Source organism: Chlorocebus sabaeus, unplaced genomic scaffold (assembly GCF_047675955.1).
Source record: "Chlorocebus sabaeus isolate Y175 unplaced genomic scaffold, mChlSab1.0.hap1 unalloc_scaffold_159, whole genome shotgun sequence".
NCBI classification, from domain to species: Eukaryota; Metazoa; Chordata; class Mammalia; order Primates; family Cercopithecidae; genus Chlorocebus; species Chlorocebus sabaeus.
Genome location: NW_027327401.1, coordinates 432,745 through 455,680, shown reverse-complemented (window position 1 = coordinate 455,680; position 22,936 = coordinate 432,745). Strand labels below are relative to the sequence as shown.

The following is a 22,936-nucleotide window of genomic DNA, read 5'->3' as shown; positions in this document are numbered from 1 at the left end:
TAGCTGGGAATAAACACAGCTATCCCAAAACTGAAGATAATTAGAAAATAAAATCAGAGATACTCTTTAAATTCAGAATGAGTCAGTTTTGCAGCCCGGGAACAGATGTTCTCTCCAAATGCAGACTGCCATTTCTTCACTATATACATTTTCATTCTCTCACTTGGAGCTACAAACTCACTCCAGAAAGATTATTTATGGCTAATTATGGAGCATTTATTACACACCCAGTACTTTCTTATGTTTACTATATTCATCAAAACATCCCATGAATTATAAAGTTTTCCCAGTACTTACCTGAACAAATTGGCACAATAAACTCATTTATGTCAATTATAAATAGTGAAAGGCATAATTAAACAGCTTATATAGCGTTATCCAATTAAAGCAATAAAATGAAATGTTCTAACTAAAATATAACTTAATACATAAATTGTGAACTTGCATCTAAAAATTTTGTGTGCACTACTAAATTTTATAAAACTGTAATTTCTGACCAGCTCACATAATACTTCATAAAAATTTAAAAAACGTAAGAAAGAAGTCAATTATAGCTTCTAGCATGAGTAACAGACAAATAACAGAATTTGCATGGGGACAGTCTCAACAATGGTCCATTAAATTTTACAGTAATACAATATAGATCTGGTTTCAGAATATTTTAGGTTTCTAGATTCCTAGTAAATTATCCACCTTATTAAAATAATCTTTGTTCCAATATTGCAATTTTCTTTGGAAAATAGATACAAACTCTCACACAAACACAACTGCTGGTCCCATAATTTTCTTACACCTAAATTTTATCTTTAGAGCAATATATTTACATATTTAACTCCATGTCAATCAAAACCAAAGTCTGTGTTTATTTGCAGAAAGAGATGCTGCATGTTTAAAGATAAATATGGAACTTTTAAAAAATCATTAATGACTTATAAATGTGTGAATTATAATTATACTTATATAGTTATTATAATCATAAAACAACCTGTAGTAAAAAAAAAAAAAAAAAAAAATTGTACATTTAAAAATAATTAAAGTGGCCGGGTGCGATGGCTCACGCCTGTAATCCCAGCACTTTGGGAGGCCAAGGTGGGCAGATCATGAGGTCAGGAGTTCGAGAATATCCTGGCCAGCATTGTGAAACCTCATCTCTACTAAAAATACAAAAATTAGCTAGGCATGGTGGCACGTGCCTGTAGTCACAGCTACTCATGAGGCTGAGGCAGGAGAATTGTTTGAACCTGGCAGATGGAGGTTGCAGTGAGCCAAGATTGCACCATTGCACTCCAGCCTGGGTGACAGAGCAAGACTCTGTCATAAAATAAAATAAAATAAATATAAAATAAAATAAGATAAAATAAATAAAAAATAAAAAAAAAAATAAAATAAAATAAAAAATAAAAAAATAAATAAAGTGTATTAACTGGACTGTGTGTAACACAAAGAATAAATGCTTGTGATGAACAACTCATTTACTCTGATATGATAATTACATGTCACATGCCTGTATCAAAATAACCCAAATAAGCCATAAATATATACACATACTATGTACCTACAGAAATTTTTAAAAATTTAAAATAAGAAAAATAATAAAAGTTTATATAGGAACAATATTCTTCAATTTATTTGCTGTTTAAAGACACTAGAAGAGAGAACTAGAAATATCATTCAACTATGTTCCTCACCAGTGTGAATTCGCTTGTGTACAGTAAGGGTTGAGGGCCGATGCCACATTGTTCACATTTGTAGAATTTCTCTCCAGTATGAATTATCTTATGTTTAGTAAGGGATGAAGACCAATTGAAGGCTTTGACACATTCTTCACATGTGAAGGGTTTCTCTCCGGTATGAATTCTCCTATGTTTAGTAAGGGTTGAGGATAAGTTATAGGCTTTGCCACATTCTTTACATTTGTAGGGTTTCTCTCCAGAATGAATTTTCTTGTGTTCATTCAGGGCTGTGGACCGAGTAAAGGCTTTGCTGCATTCTTCACATTTGTAAAGCTTTTGTTCAGAATGAATGCTCCTGTGTATAATAAGGCCTGAGGACTGGTTAAAAGCTTTGCCACATTCTTTACATTTGTAGGGTTTCTCTCCAGTATGAATATTCTTATGTTCACTCAGGCTTGCGGACCATACGAAAGCTTTGCCACATTCTTCACATTTGTAGGGTTTCTCACCAGTATGAATTTTCTTATGTTCATTCAGTGTTGTGGACCGTGTAAAGGCTATGCCACATTCTTCACATTTGTAAGGTTTTTGTCCAGAATGAATTCTCTTGTGTAATATAAGGGTCGAGGATTGGTTGAAAGCTTTGCCACATTCTTCACACGGGTAGGGTTTCTCCCCAGTATGAATTCTCTTATGTTTAGCAAGGTGTGAGGACCGATAAAAGGCTTTGCCACATTCTTCACATGTGTAGGGTTTCTCTCCAGTATGAATTCTCTTATGTTTATTAAGGGATGAGGACCAAGTAAAGGCTTTGCCACATTCTTCACATTTGTAAAGTTTTTGTTCAGAATGAATGCTCCTGTGTATAATAAGACTTGAGGATTGGTTAAAGGCTTTGCCACATTTTTCACATGTGTAGGGTTTTTCTCCGGTATGAATATTTTTATGTTCATTCAGACTCCTGGACTGTCTAAAGGCTTTGCCACATTCTTCACATTTGTAGGGTTTCTCTCCAGTATGAATATTCTTATGTTCGTTCAGGCTTGTGGACCATCTAAAGGTTTTGCCACATTCTTTACATTTGTAGGGTTTCTCTCCAGTATGAATTTTCTTATGTTCATTCAGAACTGTGGACCGTCTAAAGGCTTTCCCACATTCTTCACATGTGTAGGGTTTCTCTCCAGTATGAATTCTCTTATGTTTAGTAAGTGATGTTGACCTATTAAAGGCTTTGCTGCATTTTTCACATTTGTAGGGTTTCTCTCCAGCATGAATTCCTGTATGTTGAATTAGGTGTGACATGTAAAATGATCTGCCACATTCTGTACATTTAAAGGGTTTCTCTCCAGTATGTCTTGTCTTATGTTTGTTTGAATTTGAAAGTTTACTAAAAACTTTAACACATGTATTACATTGAAATATTTTACTTTGGGTAGTTGACAAGCATTGATAAACTCCACTATTAACTCCTTTCTGCACCTTACACTCATTCACATGTTTACAGCCCTTTCTTAATTGTAAATTCTCATATCCACATTTCTCGTATCTTCTCAGTACAAGATTTTGGAATGAATCTTCTATCCCCTGCACTGGTGAAAGGTCTTGGCTGAAAGGAGAACACATAGCTGAAAGAAATAAAAATAACAAATTATCCTACTAGATTCATATGAATATACTTTACAATATAGAAAATGTATACAAACTACATTAGTAAGATAGCATAACAAAATATCACAGGCCATAATTTCTTCACAAACATGTAACAAAAATATACTGACCAAAATGCCTTTCTGCAAAATCTGTAAATGAGTTAATTGTATGCAATGCCACAGGTAAGCACAATACTAAGAACCACATGGAACAGAAAGGAAAGTTTGTTACATTTACTCACCACAGCTTTCCTCCTCCCCAATATAGCATTGTGCCTATAGGAGTAAACTGTTAACTCCTGGCTTCTTACTTAGAAGAAAAATACTGATACACATATCCTTACTTCTGGCTTTTTGTGGTCTTTACAAAATCTGGTTTCTGTCTCCAACAACACAGAGAGCTGAGAGAAATGGTGCTATGGGTCAGCTAAGACCAAATGCAAATGTTTCAGGAGCAGGCTGCAGTGTTAAATACAGGGAATAGGTAGAAGAGTGATTAGAGACCATAAGAAGAAACATGAACAATCCCTTTTAACTGAAAAACAAACACAAAATTCCAGACAAGATACATCCTTAGAACATGTATGAGAGGCTCCCATTATCTCTGTCAAAGACAATTGGTTTCAGACCATGTCAGGACAAAGCAACACTGAAATGATTGTGACAAATACCTTTTTGTTAATGTTCAAATAACAAACGTTACAATATATACAAAATATCAGGGCAACATGGCCCAATTAAAAAATTTAAAACTTTTCAGAAAACCACCATAAAACAACGAAGATGCAGAAATTTAAAAAATTTAACCTGAATAATCCTCAATGAGCTAAAGGGGAACACATACAACTAAAATATAATAAGACAAATGAGATTATCGATGAAAATGTTAAAATATAAAAAAAAAAATTACAGAGGTGAAAAATACAAAACTAATGAGTGAGAAATTTCCAAAAGTAAAAGAAGGATGTAAAAAATGAAGAAGCTCAATGAACTTCAACTAGGATACATACACACAGATTTATAAAAAGGCACATATATAAGCAAAGTTTTCAGAAGTCAAAGACAGAGAATCTTAGGAGCTGCAAGACAAAAGTGATGTGTCATTTATAAGTGTGGTCTTAGATAACCAGCGAATCTGTCAACAAAATTTTTTTAGACAAGAGGGAATTGTGATATAGTTAAAATGCTGAAAGAAAGATAGCTTGTAAGTAGGAATAATATGACATACAAAACTGTCCTAAAAATGAAGAAAAAGTAGTGCTCTTTCAAGATAACCAAATGTTAAAAAGTATATTAGCACAACACCTGCCTTACAAAAGAAATGCTGAAGAAAGCATCTTCCACTGAAAATAGCATGATGCAAGAAAACAAAACATATGAAAATAAGTAACTTTTTGGGAAAGACATGAACATATACAAATGTAAGGTTCTGTACCATTATCATGATAGTGCAGAAAACATTTTAATTATTCTCTAAAATTTTAAAGACCATAAAAATGATCATAAACTTTTCATCACAATCTGTTAATAAAAATACAACATAAAAATATAATTAGTGACATTAGTAACAAAGTCGAGGGCAGATGTAATGAGGAAAAATTTTCAAAAGCAACTGAAATTACCAGTTTAAAATGTATTATTTTAACTTTAAGAAATTTTATGTAATTTCCAAGATACCACAAAGTACCTGTACAGATACATAAAAAAATAAGAAGTAAAAATCTATCAATACAAAAGTCAAAAGGATGCAAAGACAGAAAAAGAAAATAAGAAACAAAAATACAATAACCAAAACAATAAAATAACACGAATAAGCCTTTCCATTTCAGTAAATTATTTAAATATTTATGAAGTAAGCTTTCCATTGGAAATACATGCACCAAATAAATTTATTTAAGAAATCAATAAACAAGATACAACTTTCTTTCTCTCTCTCTCTCTCTCTCTCTTTCTTTCTTTCTTTCTTTCTTTCTTTCTTTCTTTTTGTTTTGAGACAGAGTCTCACTCTGTCAACCAGGCTGGAGTGCAGTGGCATGATCTCGGCTCACTGCAAGCTCCCCCTGCCGGGTTTATGCCATTCTCCCGCCTCCACCTCCCGAGTAGCTGGGACTACAGGCGCCTGCCACCACGCCCAGCTAATTTTGTTTTTGTATTTTTAGTAGAGACGGGGTTTCACCGTGTTAGCCAGGATGGTCTCGATCTCCTGACCTTGTGATCCACCTGCCTTGGCCTCCCAATGTGCTGGGATTACAGGTGTGAGCCACCGTGCCTGGCCACAACTTGCTTTTCTACAAGAGTCACTTGAGATCTAATGATTAAAGGAGACTGAAAAAGGCAAGAGGAAAGAAAAAACTTTATGCAAAGAACCAAATTGAAGAGGTCAAAATTATATTACCCAAAGTACATCTAAAGTAAAAAACTGTCCTATTTCATAAAACTTATTTTAACTAAAAGCTCATAAGAGACAAAGAAGAACATTATATTAGAAATGTTCATTTAATAGGAACCCCTGAAAAACGTGTGTATATACATATATTTGTGTGTGTGTCTTATATTAGGGTTCCAAATACATAGAGCAAATACTGACAGAAGTAACGCAAGACATAGAGAGCAATATAGTTATAGCAGGATATTTCAATACCTCAACTTCTGAAATGAATAATCAGAAAAGAATACTCATAAGGAAATAGAAGACTTCAAAGCAGTATAAAACAATTATGTCTAATAGAATTGTAGAGAACACTCTTAAACAAAAGCAGAATACATACCCTTCTGAATAGCTCATAAAATATTCTCCTTGATAGACCACCTGTTAGGCTACCAAAAAGTCTTAACAAATGTTTTAAAATAGAAACTTTATAGCTTACTTTTAATGACCAAACTGGAATGAGAGTAGAAACTAATTAAAAAAAGAAAACTGGCTGGGCGCGGTAACTCAGGCCTATAATCCAAGCACTTTGGGAGGCCAAGGCAAGCGGACCACTTGAGGTCAGGAGTTTGAGACTAGCCAGACCAACATGGAGAAACCCCATCTCTACTAAGAATACAAAATTAGCCAGGTGTGGTGGTGCACGCCTGTAATCCCAGCTACTCAGGAGGCTGAGGCAGGAGAATTACTTGAACCTGGGAGGCAGAGGTTGCGGTGAGCTGAAGATCACACTGAGATCACACCATTGCACTCCAGCCTGGGCAACAAGAATGAAACTCCATCACACACACACACACACACACACACATAAAAGGACATTTATAGAAATTAAACAACATAAACTTTAGCATGCTATTGTTCAAAGTTTCAAATAATATGAGATATCTAGACTGTTCGATGTAATCTACAGATTAAATGCAATCTGTCAAATTTTTAATTAAATTTTTGCAGAAACAGAAATAGCAACCCCCCAATTATAGGGAATTTCAAGGGACAATGAAGCACCCCACAATCTTCAAAAAGAGAAACAAATGCACCACAGTTCATGATATCAAAACATATACAAAGTTAAAGAACTAAAAAAATCTGGTATGGGCATACAGGTGAACAGCTATATCAATAAAATAAAAAATCCAGCAAAAATACACACTCACACACATACGGTCACATGAAGAGTAATTTCTACCCTCATAATTATTGTAGCATTGTTACTGAAAGCAAATAAATGAAAGCAATGCAAATTTCTCTCACCAAATAAATAAATAAAAAATATTACAATATTACTCCAGCTTGTAAAAAGCAAAAAGTATCATAATGAGGAAAGAGAGAGACCCTCTCATATTGTTTTATACTCAGTATATGTTTTAAGAAAAAACAAGGAAGTAAAACCAAAGACAGGCAGCCTGATGCCAGACCCAAAATCAGGCCTGGGCCTGCCTGGCCTACACCCAGTAGTTAAAAATCAACTCATAACTTAGAAACCAATGTTATTCATAGATTTCAGACATTGTATAGAAGAACATTGTGAAACTCCCTGCCCTGTTCGGTTTCACTCTGACTACCGGTGCATGCAGCCCCTGTCACGTAACCCCTGCTTACTCAAATCAATCACGACCCTTTTATGTAAAATCTTTAGTGTTGTGAGCCCTTAAAAGTGACAGAAATTGTGCACTCAGGGAGCTTGGATTTTAAGGCAGTAACTTGCCGATGCTCCCAGCTGAATAAAGCCCTTCCTTCTACAACTCCGTATCTGAGAGGTTTTGCCTGTGGCTCGTCCTGCTACAATAACAAGTATAATAAAGATAAATCTTGATGACATTGTGCAACATGAAGTCAGCCATGAAGAGAAACTGTATGAATCAACTCACATGAGACACCTAAAGCAGTTTGACTCTAAAACAGAAAACCGAATTATTTTTGTAAAGGGCCAGAAAACAGAAAAGGTAGTTACTTGTTTAATGAGTACTAAGTGCTAGCTTTGCAAAATAAACATATGCTAAAGATATAGTGAGTAACAATATCAATATAATATGACTAAGCTGAATATTAAAAAATATTTAAGATTGTAAAGTTTACATGTTGACAATCAAAAATAATATCTAAAACAGATACAGTGATAAGACGGTTTTTGAAATTATCTTCAAATCACAAAAGTGTTTCTCTGACACACAGAAAAACATAGATTTATAAATAAATGGAGGGTAAAAGTAGAAGAATTTCAATGACTACTCACCTAGGCAGGGTAAAATCACCATTGCATACAAACAGAACAAGTATACAACTCATAATAAGAAACAATATACATACAGATAAACAGACTCTTATAGTGGAAACAGACACATCACTGACCTATATTTGATTTGTGTCCCACACTTAGTGTACACAGTGAAATATTGTCATACGCAATTATAATATAAAATGAAAACATCCTAAGTTTTCTGCTATTGCAGCCATAAAAAAGAATGAGTTCACGTCCTTTGCAGGGACATGCATGAAGCTGGAAACCATCATTCTCAGCAAACAAACACAGGAACAGAAAATCAAACACCACATGTTCTCATTCATAAGTGGGAGTTGAACAATGAGAACACACGGACACAGGGAGGGAACATCACACACAGTGGCCTGTTGAGGGGTGGGGGGCAACAGGAGGGAGAGCATTAGGACAAATACCTAATAAGTGCAGGGCTTAAAACCTAGATGATGGGTTGATAGGTGCAGCAAACCACCATGGCAAATGTATACTTACGTAACAAACCTGCACGTTCTGCACATGTATCCCAGAACTTAAAAGTAAAATTGTCAGGCCTCTGAGCCCAAGCCTGAACATATACATCCAGATGGCCTGAGGCAACTGAAGAAATCACAAAAGAATTAAAAATGGCTGGTTCCTGCCTTAAGTGATGACACTACCTGGAGAAATTCCTTCTCCTGGCTCAGAAGCTCCCCGACAGAGCACCTTGTGACCCCGCCCCTACCCACCAGAAAACAACCCCTTTGACTGTAATTTTCCATTACCTACCCAAACCTGTAAAATTGCCCCACCCCTATCTCCCTTTGCTGACTCTCTTTTCGGACTCAGCCCGCCTGCACCCAGGTGATTAAAAATCTTTATTGCTCACACAAAGCCCTTTGGTGGTCTCTTTACACAGATGCGCATGACAAAAATAACAAAATGAAAAATAAAGTTTTCCCTTTCCTGTCCAGTATGATATGAGCCATTGACTTGTCACATTCGGCCTTTATTGTGTTGAGGGTATATACCATCTATATCTAATTTGTTGAGTTTTTTAAGTCACCAAGACATGTCCAGGCTGGGTGCGGTGGCTCACGCCTGTAATCCCAGCACTATGGGGAGCCGAGGCGGGCGGATCACCTGGGGTCAGGAGTTCGAGACCAGCCTAAACATGGAGAAACCCCATCTCTACTAAAAATACAAAATTAGCTGGGTGGTGTATGCCTGTAATCCCAGCTACTCCGGAGGCTGAGGCAGGAGAACTGCTTGAACCTGGGACACGGTGGTTGCAGTGAGCTGAGATCATGCCATTGCACTCCAGCCTGGGCAACAAGAGTTAAACTGTCTCAAAAAAAAAAAAAAAAATGTTCAATTTTTCCCAAAGCTGCTTCCGTATCCACATCATCCACACTAAAAAATAAAGATGTCTAGCAGGAAACTTAAAAAGGTGAACATTCTAAACTGAAAATTAGAAAACATTGGTAAGAAACTGAAAAAGACATGAAAATTTGAAAAAATATTTCTTTGCTCATGAATTGAAATAATATTAAAAGTGTGGCTATACTACCCAAGGTGACCTACAGGATCAATAAAATCTCTATCAAAATACCAATGGCTTTTTTCAAAGAAATGAAAAAAAAAAAACTAGCTTAAAATTTATAGGGAACAACCAAAGACCCCCAAATAGCCAAAGTAATCCTGAGCAAAACAAACAAACAAACAAACAACAACAACAAAACCAAAGCTGGAGATATTGCACTAACTGACTCCAAAATATACTATAAAGCTATAATAAGCAAGACAGCAAAATATTGGCATAAAAACAGAGAGATCAAAGTATCCAGTGAGCCCAGTAACAAATTCATGAACCTACAGCCCAGTGATTTTTAACAAAGATGTCCAGAACACACAGCTGGAAAAAGACAGTCTTTTCAATAAATGGTACTAGAAATATTAGTTATCCACATGATAAAGCAGGACTTTAAATAGATATTTATACATGCATGTTCATTGTTATTTACAAAAGACAATTCCTAGAAACAACACAAATGTCCTTTTAGAGATCAGTATCAGATTTTTAAAATGTGACATATACATAGAGTTAAATATTATTTCATTTTAAAACAAAGATATTCTGACACATCTTACAAAACAAAAGCTTAGAACATTACCTTAAATAAAATGAGAGTCAAACAGAAACAGACATTATGTAATTACACTGAGAATTATAAAATTATAGAGAGTAAGTAAAATGGTGTTCTTCAGGAGCTGCAGAGAGAAAAAAAGGGCAGCTTAGTGTTTATAGGGTATTAAATTTTACTTTTGTAAGGTAAAATTCATAGAGATCCATTGCAAAATAAAGTAAATGTACTTAACACCACTAGACCGTATACTTGAAAGTATTGGCCAGGGGCGGTGGCTCATGCCTGTAATCCCAGCACTTTGGGAGGCCGAGGCAAGTGGATCATCTGAGATCGCCTGTAGTCCCAGCTACTCAGGGGGCTGAGGCAGGAGGAGAATGGCGTGAACTTGGGAGGCAGAGAGTGCAGTGAGATGGCGCCACTGCACTCCAGCCTGGGTAACAGAGGGAGACTCTGCCTCAAAAAATAAATAAATAAATAAATAAATAAATAAATAAATAAAATAATTGAGGACAACCTACATGAAAAAAATTCCCCAGTAAAATGGAGTTGAAAAAAATAGAAAATTTTTACCTATAAAATATTGAATGTAATATAGATGTATCATAAAAACAGAAGAATCCAAGACTGAGGAAGGTTGTATTGAGAGGGCATGCCCTTGAGTGGCATGAGTATGCTTGCCCATCATAGTCCCAGCTACAGAATAAAAAATATGTCCAATTCTCATTGTAGAATTAGCTGTAGAACATTTGGTTTTGTTTCTGCCACTAGCACCATTTGCCAAGACACCTAGAAGAATTCATAATGTCCTGTGTCTCAGGTGAAAAGTCTGTTGGTTCTGTCTGTGATCTCTGAATTAGCCTAAAATCCTCCCCTTGCACAAGTCAGTCATGGTGTGGAAGAAATCCCAAACACACAGGGACCCACAGAGAGAAACTTCCATTTGGGCCCTTGGATGTAGGTTTGCCAGTATTTATTTGATGATGGATCCTGATGTGGCACTATAACCTGGCTCCAAGTCCATGCAACCAAAGTCCAGGAGCAGTTTTTCCCAACCTGGGACCTGCCAAAAAAGACACCTGTATGTGCCACTGTAGGCATGGTGGTTAACTTTATTCCCACTGTGAATTGGGAAACAGCCCTATAACCCAGCTCCAGTCTCTGTCACCTAGAGTCTGGGAGAAGTACTGCCCCCTCAGGAATCTAGAGGGAGAAATGCCATGAGCCCAGAAACAAACCCCAAGACTTTGGTTCCAGCTATGTATCCTGAAGCAGCCCTAAGAATGAGTTTCACACCTTCTCAGCTGTGTTCAAGGGTCAGTACTACTCATCTAGGAACCTGTCCAATGACCAGGTTAGAGCATTTTGAAACATCCAGCAAGAACCACACATCAGGAACCACACCTGCTCACATTTATTGTATCAGCACCCCCATCTGCACATACAACCGGAGATTTTTTTTCTCAGTGCCGGTCATATTGATAAAGTTCCTGAAGAAAGTCTAGTCTTCCCAGAAAATAGAATCTGATGGCCTGATAACAGGTCTGCCAAACATGAACTTCACTGCAGACACAGTAGTAGTTATGTGCCTGGCTCCAAAGGATTTAATTGCAATCTCAGCGGAAATATCATCAGCCCAGAGATCAAACAGAAGTATTTACCTCCCAACAAATCTATAATGACTGAAAGAGATATTTGCTCCTTCAGATGCAAGGACTTCAAAACAAGGCTTCATGGATAATAAAGGATCAGGTAAACATAACACCACCAAAAGAAACTGAAAATTTTCCAGTAACCACTTACGACAAAACACAGATCTAAAAAATGGCTAAGAATTCAAAATAATTATCTTAAAGAATCTCAATGAGATGAAAAAAACACTAATTTTTTTTGAAAGAATGCATGAACAAAATTACAATTATAGCAAGGAAAGAGAACCAAATGGATATGCTGGAGCTGAAGAACGTAAAACATAACAAAAAGTTTTTAATGGGAGACAGACAGTTATACAGAAAAAAAAATCAGCAAAGTTAAAATTAAGTCATTTGAAAGTTCCTAATTAAAAAAAAAGAATGAAAGAGTGAATAAAGCATTTGGGCCACATACTGCATAATAAACTGTAAAAACGTACATATTTTAGCATGTTTAGGGTAAAGAGAGAAAAATCTTAAAAATTTGTTTAAATATATGTCTTAAATTTTTCCAATCTTAGAAGGAATACATTCAGTTTTATGAAGCTTAAAATGTCTATAGCAAAAGGAACTAATAAAAACTGCCGAGAACACATAATTAAACTGCCAAAATTCAAAGACAAAGAGAAATTCCTAAAAGAAAAGAAATTTTTCTCATACAAGGGAACCCTATAAGGTTATCAGCAGATGGTTCAGCAGAAACCATGCAAGCCAGACAGGTGTGAGATCATATATTTAAAGTGAAGATGGAGAGAGAAAAAGAAAAATCTTTGACAACGAAGAAGACTATACCTGACAAAACTGTTCTTTAGAAATGAAATAGCAATCAAGATATTCTCAGATTAAACAAATAAGTTGAGGAAATGTGTAATCATTTGACCTTACAGGAAACCCTAATAAGAATTTTTCAAGTTGTAATGGACTCCTAATTTACAACAAGAAAACATATAAAAGTATAAATCTTACTGGAAAATATATATACATATAGTCAAATGTAGATGGTTATAGAACTGTAATTATGGTACATAAGTCACTTTTAACTCTGGTACTAAGTTACAAAAAAAGTATTAAAATACATAACCTTGATAATTTGTTAGTGGGTATACAATATAAAAAATTGTATGACATAAATAATGTGTTGTAAGGAGTACAACTGTTTGGTTTTTCTACATACAGAAGTTAACTCTTGCTTGTGGCCAGGAGGTCAAAACCAGCCTGGCTCGATATAGCAGGACCCTGTCTCTAAAATAAATACATAAAATAAAATACAGATTTCAGAAAGTTATTTACTTAAAACAAGTGGCTGGGTCTGATGGCTCATGCTGGTAATCCCAGCACTTTGGGAGGCCAAAGTAGGTGAATCGTTTGAGCCTAGAAGTTCAAGACCAGCCTAAGCAACATGGCAAAACCCTGTCTCTACAAAAAATACTGACAAAATTAGCCGGACATGGGGGCATGTACTTGTAATCCTAGCTACTCAGGAGGCTGTGATGGGAGAATTGCTTGAGCCTGGGGAGGTAAAGGCTGCACTGAGCTGTGAATGCACCATTGCACTACAGCCCGGGATAAAGCAAGACCCTATCTGTATAAAACAGAAAGTTAAATTGTTATCTTAAACTAGACTTTATAACTATGAGATGTTTTATGTAAGTCTCTTGGAAATTAAAAAACAAAAAACAACACTGTAGTAGATACGTACAAAAGAAAAAGAATGAAAGCATCCAACAATGAAAACAAAACAAAACTCAAGAAAATATAGGGGAAGACAGCATGTAAGAACTACAAAACAGAAACTACTAAATGGTCAGAAAACAATGAACAAAATGGCAGTAATAAGTTCTTACCAATCAGTAATTCTTTTAAATATATAAAGATTTAATTATCCAACGAAAACACATTGCTATGGTTTGAGAGTCCTCTCCAAAATTCATGTTAAAATTTAACTGCCATTGTGGGAATGAGGCCCTTAAGAAGTTATTAGGTCATGAGTGCTCTACTCTCATGAAAGGATTGGTATCAGTATTTCCACAGTGGGTTAGTCACCATGAGAGTGGGTCTATTATCAAAGTGAGCTCTGGTGCACACACATTCTGTCATCCTCAAGCCTTTAGTCATGTTGTGATGTGGAAGTATGATTCTTATCAGATGGGAATGGCATGCTCTTGGACTTCTTGGCATCCAGGATTGTGTGCTAAGCAAACTTTTATTCTTTATAAATTACCAACTCTAGGATATTGTTATTGAAGCAAAAAATAAAGCATTCACAAAATGTCTGAATAGATTAATAAAATCAACAATATGCTGCACACAAGAGACTTAAAGACACACATATGTTAATGGTTCAAGGATGAAAAAGAATATTCCATGTTAATAATAACTAAAAGAGTGTATCTTTCAGACTCTCAGACAAAAGAGATTTTTAGGAAAAAAAAAATCTGTCACTACAAAAAGAACTTTACTATATGGTAATAAAAGGCTAATTTGTCAAAATAATATAACAATTAAAAATAAATACATATCCAATATAGGAGCACATAAATATATTGTAAAAGGAAAATAAATTTTGGGGCCTCCAAATCACTAAGCTAAAGGGAAAAGTCAAGCTAGGAACTGCTTAGTTCCAACCTACCTCCCATTCTATTCACTCACCTCTCTGCCACTGACACAGATGTGTATCTGACTGCCTCCTTTGGAGAGGCTAATCAGAAACTCAAAAGAATACAATCATTTGTCTCTTATCTACCTACGACCTGGAAGCCCCCTCCTCACTTTGAGTCTTCCCACCTTTGCTTCAAGTTGTCCCACCTTTCCAGACTGAATCAATGTACTTCTTACATGTATTGTCTGCTGTCTTATGTCTCCTTAAAATGTATAAAATTAAGTTGTTCCCCGGCCACCTGGGGCACATGTCTCCAGGACTTCCTGTCACAGGTGTGCGTGTCCTTGACCTTGGCAAAATAAACTTTCTAAATTAACTGAGACCTGTTTCAAAAATATGAACATATATTAACAGATGTAGAAAAACAGACAAATATGATAATACTAGGGGACTTTATTGCCCTACTTAATACAACACATCATTCAGACAGAAAGAAAATAATGTACTTGCGTAGTACTAAAGAACTACACCTAAAAGACATACATAGATAACCTTTCACCCAACAGTATACTTATATTCTTCTCAAACATTCTCCAGGATACATCATAAATCTGGCGAGCCTCAACATTCCAGTCTTCAAGTGATCCTCCTGCCTCAGCCCCAGCTGGGACTACAGGTGTGCACCACCTTGCCAAGCTAATTTTTAAAAAAATTTTTGGTAGACATAAGATTTCACCATATTGCCCAGGCTGGTGTTGAACCCCTGAGCTCAAGCGATCTGCCCTCTGTGGCCTCCCAAAGTGTTAGGACTACAGGTGTGAATCACAGCACCCGATCTGATATCTTTATTCTAACACCAAATATATGGAGTTTGCTGAACACCAACCAATCTTCCATCACCAAATGGGTGTCCAACAACTCAATTCTGACAACACCAGGGTCAGTATAGACCCCACCGGCTCACAGCTCAGTCCCACAATACTGCTTCCACTCCACATGCCAGTCACAAGCCCCAGAGACCCATCTATACTTCAGAGCAACTGCCTATAAATCCTGGGCTTCCATAACTCCCTCCCCTCAATTAAAGGATTTGATAAAACCACTCACAGAACTTAACAAAAACACTTTACCTATTTTTACCAGATTATTAATGCTGGGTACAATTCAGTAAAAGAAAGAGAAAAAATATATAGGACAAAACAAAGTGAGGGAAAAGAGGAGGTGGGTTAGTGAATCTTAGGAGTTTTGACTATGGTCTCTCCAATCCTTTGTGCCCTATAAAAAAAGCTTACAGCTAACAAATAACCTTTTCATTAACTTTGATGATGCTCCCTCTTTAGGTATCTCAAATTCACAGACTCTAAATTCTCATTTTTCCCTCATAAACAAATAATTTTGTCTCCAGTGTTCACAACAGAATACTGGTTAACCAAACTTAACTTAAGTTTCTCTCCTTTACCCAGGCCCCTGGACTCTGCTCCACCTTCAGTCTGAGATAGCATACGACCCCTCTTCATGTCCCTCCCAAGAACAGGTTGATGTCAGGGTGAAACATTCTCTGATCCTGAATCTGATTTTGCCATTCTCCATTCTGCCCTCTCCCTCACACCTTCTTTCTAATCTTGTTTGCTCCTCCACATGACAAATAGCCCTTTTCTGCCTCATTTTGGAGATGCTTGCACATCTTATGCTTGGTGCTTTCCCCAATGCAATATTCCTTAGAATAAAGTCACTTCTTACCTCATTGAAATTTATTTGACAGTATCTAGGAATAGCCCCATGATAATAACAATTATACCCTCTCAGAGGGCATCACAAACAACCTCCTATCCCAACTCTCACTGAATCTACCTATGGATTCTTAGCTTTCCAGGGTTCTGCAGCTTCTCAGTATAAAGGCTCCTTCCATGTCTAATTTGAGCCAGGCTGGGACACCTGCAGGAAAGGTTCCCCACTAAGTAACAACTGGGCTATTGATTACCTCCTTTGACAGTGTCAAGATTGGCCTTACCCTGCAGTTAACGGGCTTAGGTCTGATTCCCAGTCAAGGTTATTACCTTAGTTTTCTACAAAAGGAACTCACTGTTTGAAGAATCCAGCAGAATTCCTCAAACTCAGTGCTGATGTTTACAGGAGAAATGGAAATTGGAAGGCACTTACATTTCATACTTCAACAAGAAAAGGCAAAATATCAATTTCAGACAGCAAACATGTCATTTAGGTATTATTTCCATAGTAACAAATAATTAAGCAATCATTTTTGAGCACTTCCAGGAATGTCAAGTCCTAGTCCATAGAATTTAACATTAAACTCAAACATGCAGGTAACAGGATACAGAGTAGACTTATCCACTGTCACAAATTCTCCACCATGCAGAAAAAAGAAACTGATGTTTTGGCAAATCTCTATAAATCACCAATTTATCTACCACAATTTCTTGTGGAAATGTATTCACTTTTCTGCAGCCATAAAAGAAATTTTTCCTACTTCTTTTCACCCAGTAATATTTTTATAACTAAGCCCTGAGATTCTGTGTGAAATATAACTCCCAAACAGAAACTTACTATCCATGGTCAGGGAAAAAAAATTAAAGTAAGAATTTTTGACAAATAAAATATATCACTATTTTTTTAAAAATTCGTATTTTTATGCCTCTTTGACAGTATTTTCCTATTTTTCAAGCTCTACCAATAGAATGCAGTGTGCAGTTAAAAAAAAATGAAAGCTGAAATGAGTAAATAATCTTTTCAAGATGACAAACCCAGGGAGTGGTAGTACTGGCTGAAATGGTATGTCTGACTTAAGTGGCAAGTTAGGCCATCCTATGATATAGATCCTCTCACCCCCATCCTGCTCATTGAAATCCTCAATGACCACCCTCCCAAGGGCCTCTGCACTGTGTGCCTGTGTGCCTGGAGTACATTTTTCGTTTTGCAGGTCCTTGTATCACCTTGCTAGACTGAACATTCAATGTTGTTGGGGATATTTTTTCTCCCTTCACTATTCTGAAAAAATTCAGATGGTAGGAATTATTTCTGCCTTTCCCATCAATATCAGCATTCCATTGGCTGACCAGCAATGTGTCTCTAAAACATGGAAACTGGATTTGGAGAAATAAAATCTCAATGCCACAAGGATTTGGTTTTTTGGATGAAAAGTAAACAAGATGAGTGCTCTCAGCATCAGGGCACTCAGCTGCTCCCCTGAGGCTCCACCCTAAACCTCAGGCTGTCCACCATGAGGAGATGATGTAGTAGCTGTTATTCCCTAGACATTCCAAGATACATGGCCACCATAGGCATCTGTGGTCTTTCCAGACAGTTCTGAAATCTAGGACCAGGAAAAGACAATAGGATGGATGAGGACGAATTACCTTCTAAAGTTGGGAACCTAAATCCAAGCACATTCTGATAAGGTGTCTGCACCTGAAAAAAGATGCATGTTTTCACCACTGTTATTCAACATAGTACTGGAAGTGCCAGCCAGAGCAATTTGACAAGAGGACAAAAAAATAAAGGGCATCCAAATTGGAAAGAAAGAAGTCAAATTACATCTTTGTTTGCAGATGATGTAGTTTTATATTTGAAAAAAACCTAACTAGAACACTATTAGAACTAATAAATTTAGTCAAAATACAGGATTTAAAAATTAGTAGTGTTTCCACATGCCAACAGTGAATGATGTGAAAAAGAAATCAAGAGAGTAATCCCATTTACAATAGCTACAAATTAAAATCAAATACCTAGGAAATTAACTTAAGCAAAGAAGTGAAAGGTCTCTACAATGAATACTATGAAATACTAATGCAAGAAATTTAAAAAGACAAAAAAAGGAAAGATATTTTATGTTCATGAATAAAAAGAATCAATACTTTCTAAATGTCAATACTACCTGAAGCAATCTACAGATTTAATGCAATCCCTATCAAATGATCAAGGACATTCTTCACAGAAATAGGAAAAACAATTCTACAATGTAGACAGAACCACAAAAGACTCAGAATAGCCAAAGTCACTGTAAGAAAAAAGAAACTGGAGGAATCATACTATTTAACTATAAATGATATTACAGAGCTACAGTAATTAGAACAGCATGGGGCTGATCAGTAAAACAGTAGACAGAACATAAATATAAATCCATACATCTACAGCAAACTTATTTTTGATAAAGGTGTCAAGAATATTTATTGGGGGCTTAGCATGCTGACTCATGCCTAATCCCAGAACTCTAAAAGGCTGAGACAGGTGGATCACTTTCTCAAACTCCTGGATCAGGAGTTTGAGACCAGAGTGGCCAACACGATGAAACCCTGTCTCTATTAAAAATACAAAAATTAGTCGGATGTGGGGGCACAAGCCTGTAGTCCTAGCTACTCCAGAGGCTGAGGTGGGAGAATTGCTTGAACCTGGAAGGCAGAGGTTGCAATGAGCCAAGACTGTGCCACTGAACTCCAGCCTGGGCAACAAAGCAAGTCTCTATCTTTAAAAAAAAAAAAAAAAAAGAAAAGAAAAAGAAAAGAAAAAAAGGTGTTTATCAGGGAAACTGCTATAAAAACTCAATATCCATATTCAGAAGAACGAAACTAGACCCCTATCTCTGGCCATATAAAAAATTAAATCAAAATGGATTAGAGACTTACATCTAAGACCTCGAACTGTAGGGATTCAATCAAGCTGGTGGGAAAAATATTAAAGATAGTTTTCGGCCGGGCGCGGTGGCTCACGCCTGTAATCCCAGCACTTTGGGAGGCCGAGGCGGGCAGATCATGGGGTCAGGAGATCGAGACCACCCTGGCTAACACGGTGAAACCCCGTCTCTACTAAAAATACAAAAACTAGCCGGGCGAGGTGCTGGGCGCCTGTAGTCCCAGCTACTCGGGAGGCTGAGGCAGGAGAATGGCGTGAACCCAGGAGGCGGAGCTTGCAGTGAGCTGAGATGGCACCACTGCACTCCAGCCTGGGCGACAGAGCGAAACTCTGTCTCAAAAAAAAAAAAAAAAAAAAAAAGATAGTTTCCTATCTATGCTTAATTGCTTTCTACTTGGGAAGTCCACAATGTCAATTACTCTCTAGTAGTGCTGACTCAAGCCTTTGTCAATTAATCTTTATTAAACAAACGTAAGTCTCACTAGCTGGTCAGGGCCACAGTCAAAACTGTTTACAGAACTCTCTGGGGAGTCTGTAAGTGGCCCGGACATCAGCTGGACTGGCAAAACAGAGTATCTGTGTATCAGTGTACTTTATTCATCTGTCGTTTGGATCAGGGTCTGTGGGCAGACCCCCGCATCAAACTATGAAACTACTACAAGAAAACATTGGTGAAACTCTCCAGGAAATTAAACTGGGCAAAAATGTCTTGAATAATACCCCCACAAGCACAGGGAGCCAATGCAAAACTGAACAAACGGAATCACATCAAGTTAAAGAGCTTCTAAACAGCAAACAAAACAATCACCATAAAGAGCTTCTAAACAGCAAATGAAACAATAAACAAAGAGAGGACACACAAAATGAGAGAAAATATTTGCAAACTGCTCATCAATAACCAGAACAGCTTTAGAGGATAAGATCAAATAATCTGATTATGAATGTGCAAAGAATGTTTATAGACATTTCTCAAAAGAGGGCATACAAATAACAAAAAGGTATATGACGAGGTGCTCAACATCATTATCATCAGAGAAATGCAAATCAAAATGACAATGAGATATTATCTCGCCCCAATTACAATGGCTCTTATCTAAAAGTCAGGCAATAACAAATACCGGTGAGGATGTGGAGAAAAAAAACTCTACTATTCTCTTGATGTGAATGTAAATTAGTCCAACCACTATGCAGGACAGCTTAGAGGTTCCTCAAAAAGTGAAAAATAGAGCTACTATATTATCCAATAATCCCATTCCTAGGTATGTACATAAATCAATAAATCAGGACATCAAAGAGATATTTGCACCTCCATTTTACTGCAGCAGTGTTCACATTAGCCAAGATTTATCCATTCATCTGTCTATCAACAGATGAATGGATAAAGCAAATGTGGTACAAATACACAACGGAGTACTTTTCAATCATAAAAAAGAATAAGATACTGTCATTTGCAACAACATGGATAGAACTAGAAGTCATTATGTTAAGAGAAATAAGCCAGGCCCATGATGGCAAACTTTGCATGCTCTCACACATTTGCTGGAGCTAAAAACTAAATTGATTTAATTCACAGAGATAGAGAGCAGAAGGATTGTTACCAGATGCTGGAAGGTATAGTGAGGGGTTGGGGGAAGTGGGGAAGGTTAATGGATACAAAAATAATTAGAAAGGGTAAGATTTAATAGTTGCTAGTACAACAGAGGGACTATAGTCAAAAGCAATTATATTGTACATTTTTAAGTAACTAAAAGAATGTTGTTATATTGTTCGTAAAACAAAGAATACTTGAGGCAATGAATAACCATTTATGCTGATATGATTTTTATGCATTTCATGCCTTCATCAAAATAACTTACGTAACCCATAGATACATATAGGTACTATGTACTCACAAAAATTATAATAAGTAAAATATAAATTTAAAATGAAAAGCGTAAGAACAAACACCACTGGTCCTCATTTCTTCACAGATATATGAACTTAACACCATGCTGACCACATTGCCTTTGTGAGAATTCCTGAACATAGTTAAGAATTTGTACTACTTCAGTTGAGCACAATGCCAAAAACATGTAGAAGAGAAGAAAAATTTTATTACATATGCCCAGCACAGCCTGACCTCCTCCCAATACAGCACAGTGCAACCCAGGAGAAACTCCCAACTCTATGCTTCTTCCTCAGGAGAGGAAGAGAAATGTGGAATGTATGTCTACATTCCTGTCTTTTGAGGGACTGTCCAAAGAGGAATTTTGTTTCCCCTGATGTAGAGTGCTGAAGGAGATGGTGGTATACTTCGGATGACAGCTATGCATATTTTGCATTAACATAAGAAGCAATCCTGGTTGGGCGCAGTGGCTCACGCCTGTAATCTCAGCACTCTGGGAGGCCGAGTCGGGCAGATCACGAGGTCAGGAGATTGAGACCATCCTGGCTAACACTGTGAAACCCCGTCTCTACTAAAAATACAAAAAACTAGCAGGGTGTGGTGGTGGGTACGTGTAGTCCCAGCTACTCAGGAGGCTGAGGCAGGAGAATGGCATGAACCCGGGAGGCAGAGCTTGTAATGAGCTGAGATTGCGCCACTGCACTCCAGCCTGGGCAACAGAGTGAGACTCCATCTCAAAAAAAAAAAAAAAAAAAAAAAAAAAAAGAAGCAATCCTAAAATCATATCAGAACTAAAGAGACCAGAAGTGCTGAACAACTGTCAAAAAGAGAAACATCAGAAGCACCATACATCCTGATTTCAAAAACCTATTATAAAGTAATAGTAATTGAAATACTTTATAAAATACCAGTGAAACAACAGAGCACACAAATAATCCCTTGCACATATTATCAAATGAACAGCAATTTACACATCCATATTCACGGTAGCATTATCTACAAAAACCAGTAAGTGAAAAGAACCAACTTTTCTTAAATAAATGAATAAAGACAATTTCAAATATATAAATAATTAAATATTATTCAGCTTCTTTAAAGTAGAAAATTTTGCTAAATCCATAATAAGGATACATTTTTAAGGCTTTATTTATGTGGAAGAAGCCCAGGCACAAAAGGAGAGTAACAATATAATTCCACTTATGTAAGATACCTAAAGTAGTTAAACTCATAGAAACAGAAAGAAGACTAAAGTGTGTCAGGGTTAAGTGGAGAAGAAAATGAGTAGCTGTTGTTTCATGGACAATCTGTTAGAATGCAAAACAACTTTTTTTTTTTTTAACTTTATTTTAAGATCAGAGTATATGATGTGCAGGTTTCTTATACAGGTAAACTTCTGTCATGGAGGTTTGTTGTACAGATAGATTGTTTGGTCATCAAAGTATTGAGCCTAGTTCTCATTATACAACACTGAATTATACAACACATCCTTTCATACCACCTGTAATAAAACTAGAAATCAAAAGCAGAAGTAAAATTGCCAAATTCAAAAATATGTGAAACTCAACACACTCTTGAACATATTTTTATTTGTGTCAGTTGATTTAATATTGTTAAATGACCATACTACACAGTGATATTAAAATTCAATGTAATCCTAATGAAAATAAAAATGATACTTTGTGAAAAAGTATTTTTTACAATTCTTACTTTTACATGGAATTTCAAAGGACCACTGATAGCCCAAACATTCTTAGAAAACAAGAACAAAGTTACAGGCACGATGTTTCCTGTTTTTAGAACAGATAACAAAACTAAATAAATAAAAATAGTGTGGTACTTGCAAGAAGACAAATAGATGATGGAACAGAGCCCAGAACTCAAAAACAAATCACTGTGTACATGTTCAAATGATCTTCAACAAGGTTGCAATAACCACACAATAAGAAAAAGACAGTCTCTTCAATAAATCATGTTGGAAAACTCTATA

At 36.4% G+C, this 22,936-nt stretch overlaps 2 protein-coding genes across 5 annotated transcripts in view; one reads left to right on the top strand and one right to left on the bottom strand.

Moving 5' to 3' along the window:
* Positions 1–22,936, top strand: part of LOC119618167 (tubulin beta-8 chain-like) — an 81,424-nt gene that overhangs the window by 29,326 nt on the left and 29,162 nt on the right. The gene's annotated exons all lie outside the window — the stretch shown is intronic.
* Positions 1–22,936, bottom strand: part of LOC119622947 (uncharacterized) — a 48,657-nt gene that overhangs the window by 12,136 nt on the left and 13,585 nt on the right. For all 4 annotated transcript variants that reach the window (XM_073014033.1, XM_073014032.1, XM_073014031.1 and 1 more), the window contains one exon: positions 1,689–3,298. In XM_073014033.1, the coding sequence (XP_072870134.1) occupies positions 1,689–3,298 (1,610 nt within the window). The remainder of the gene's footprint in view (positions 1–1,688; positions 3,299–22,936) is intronic.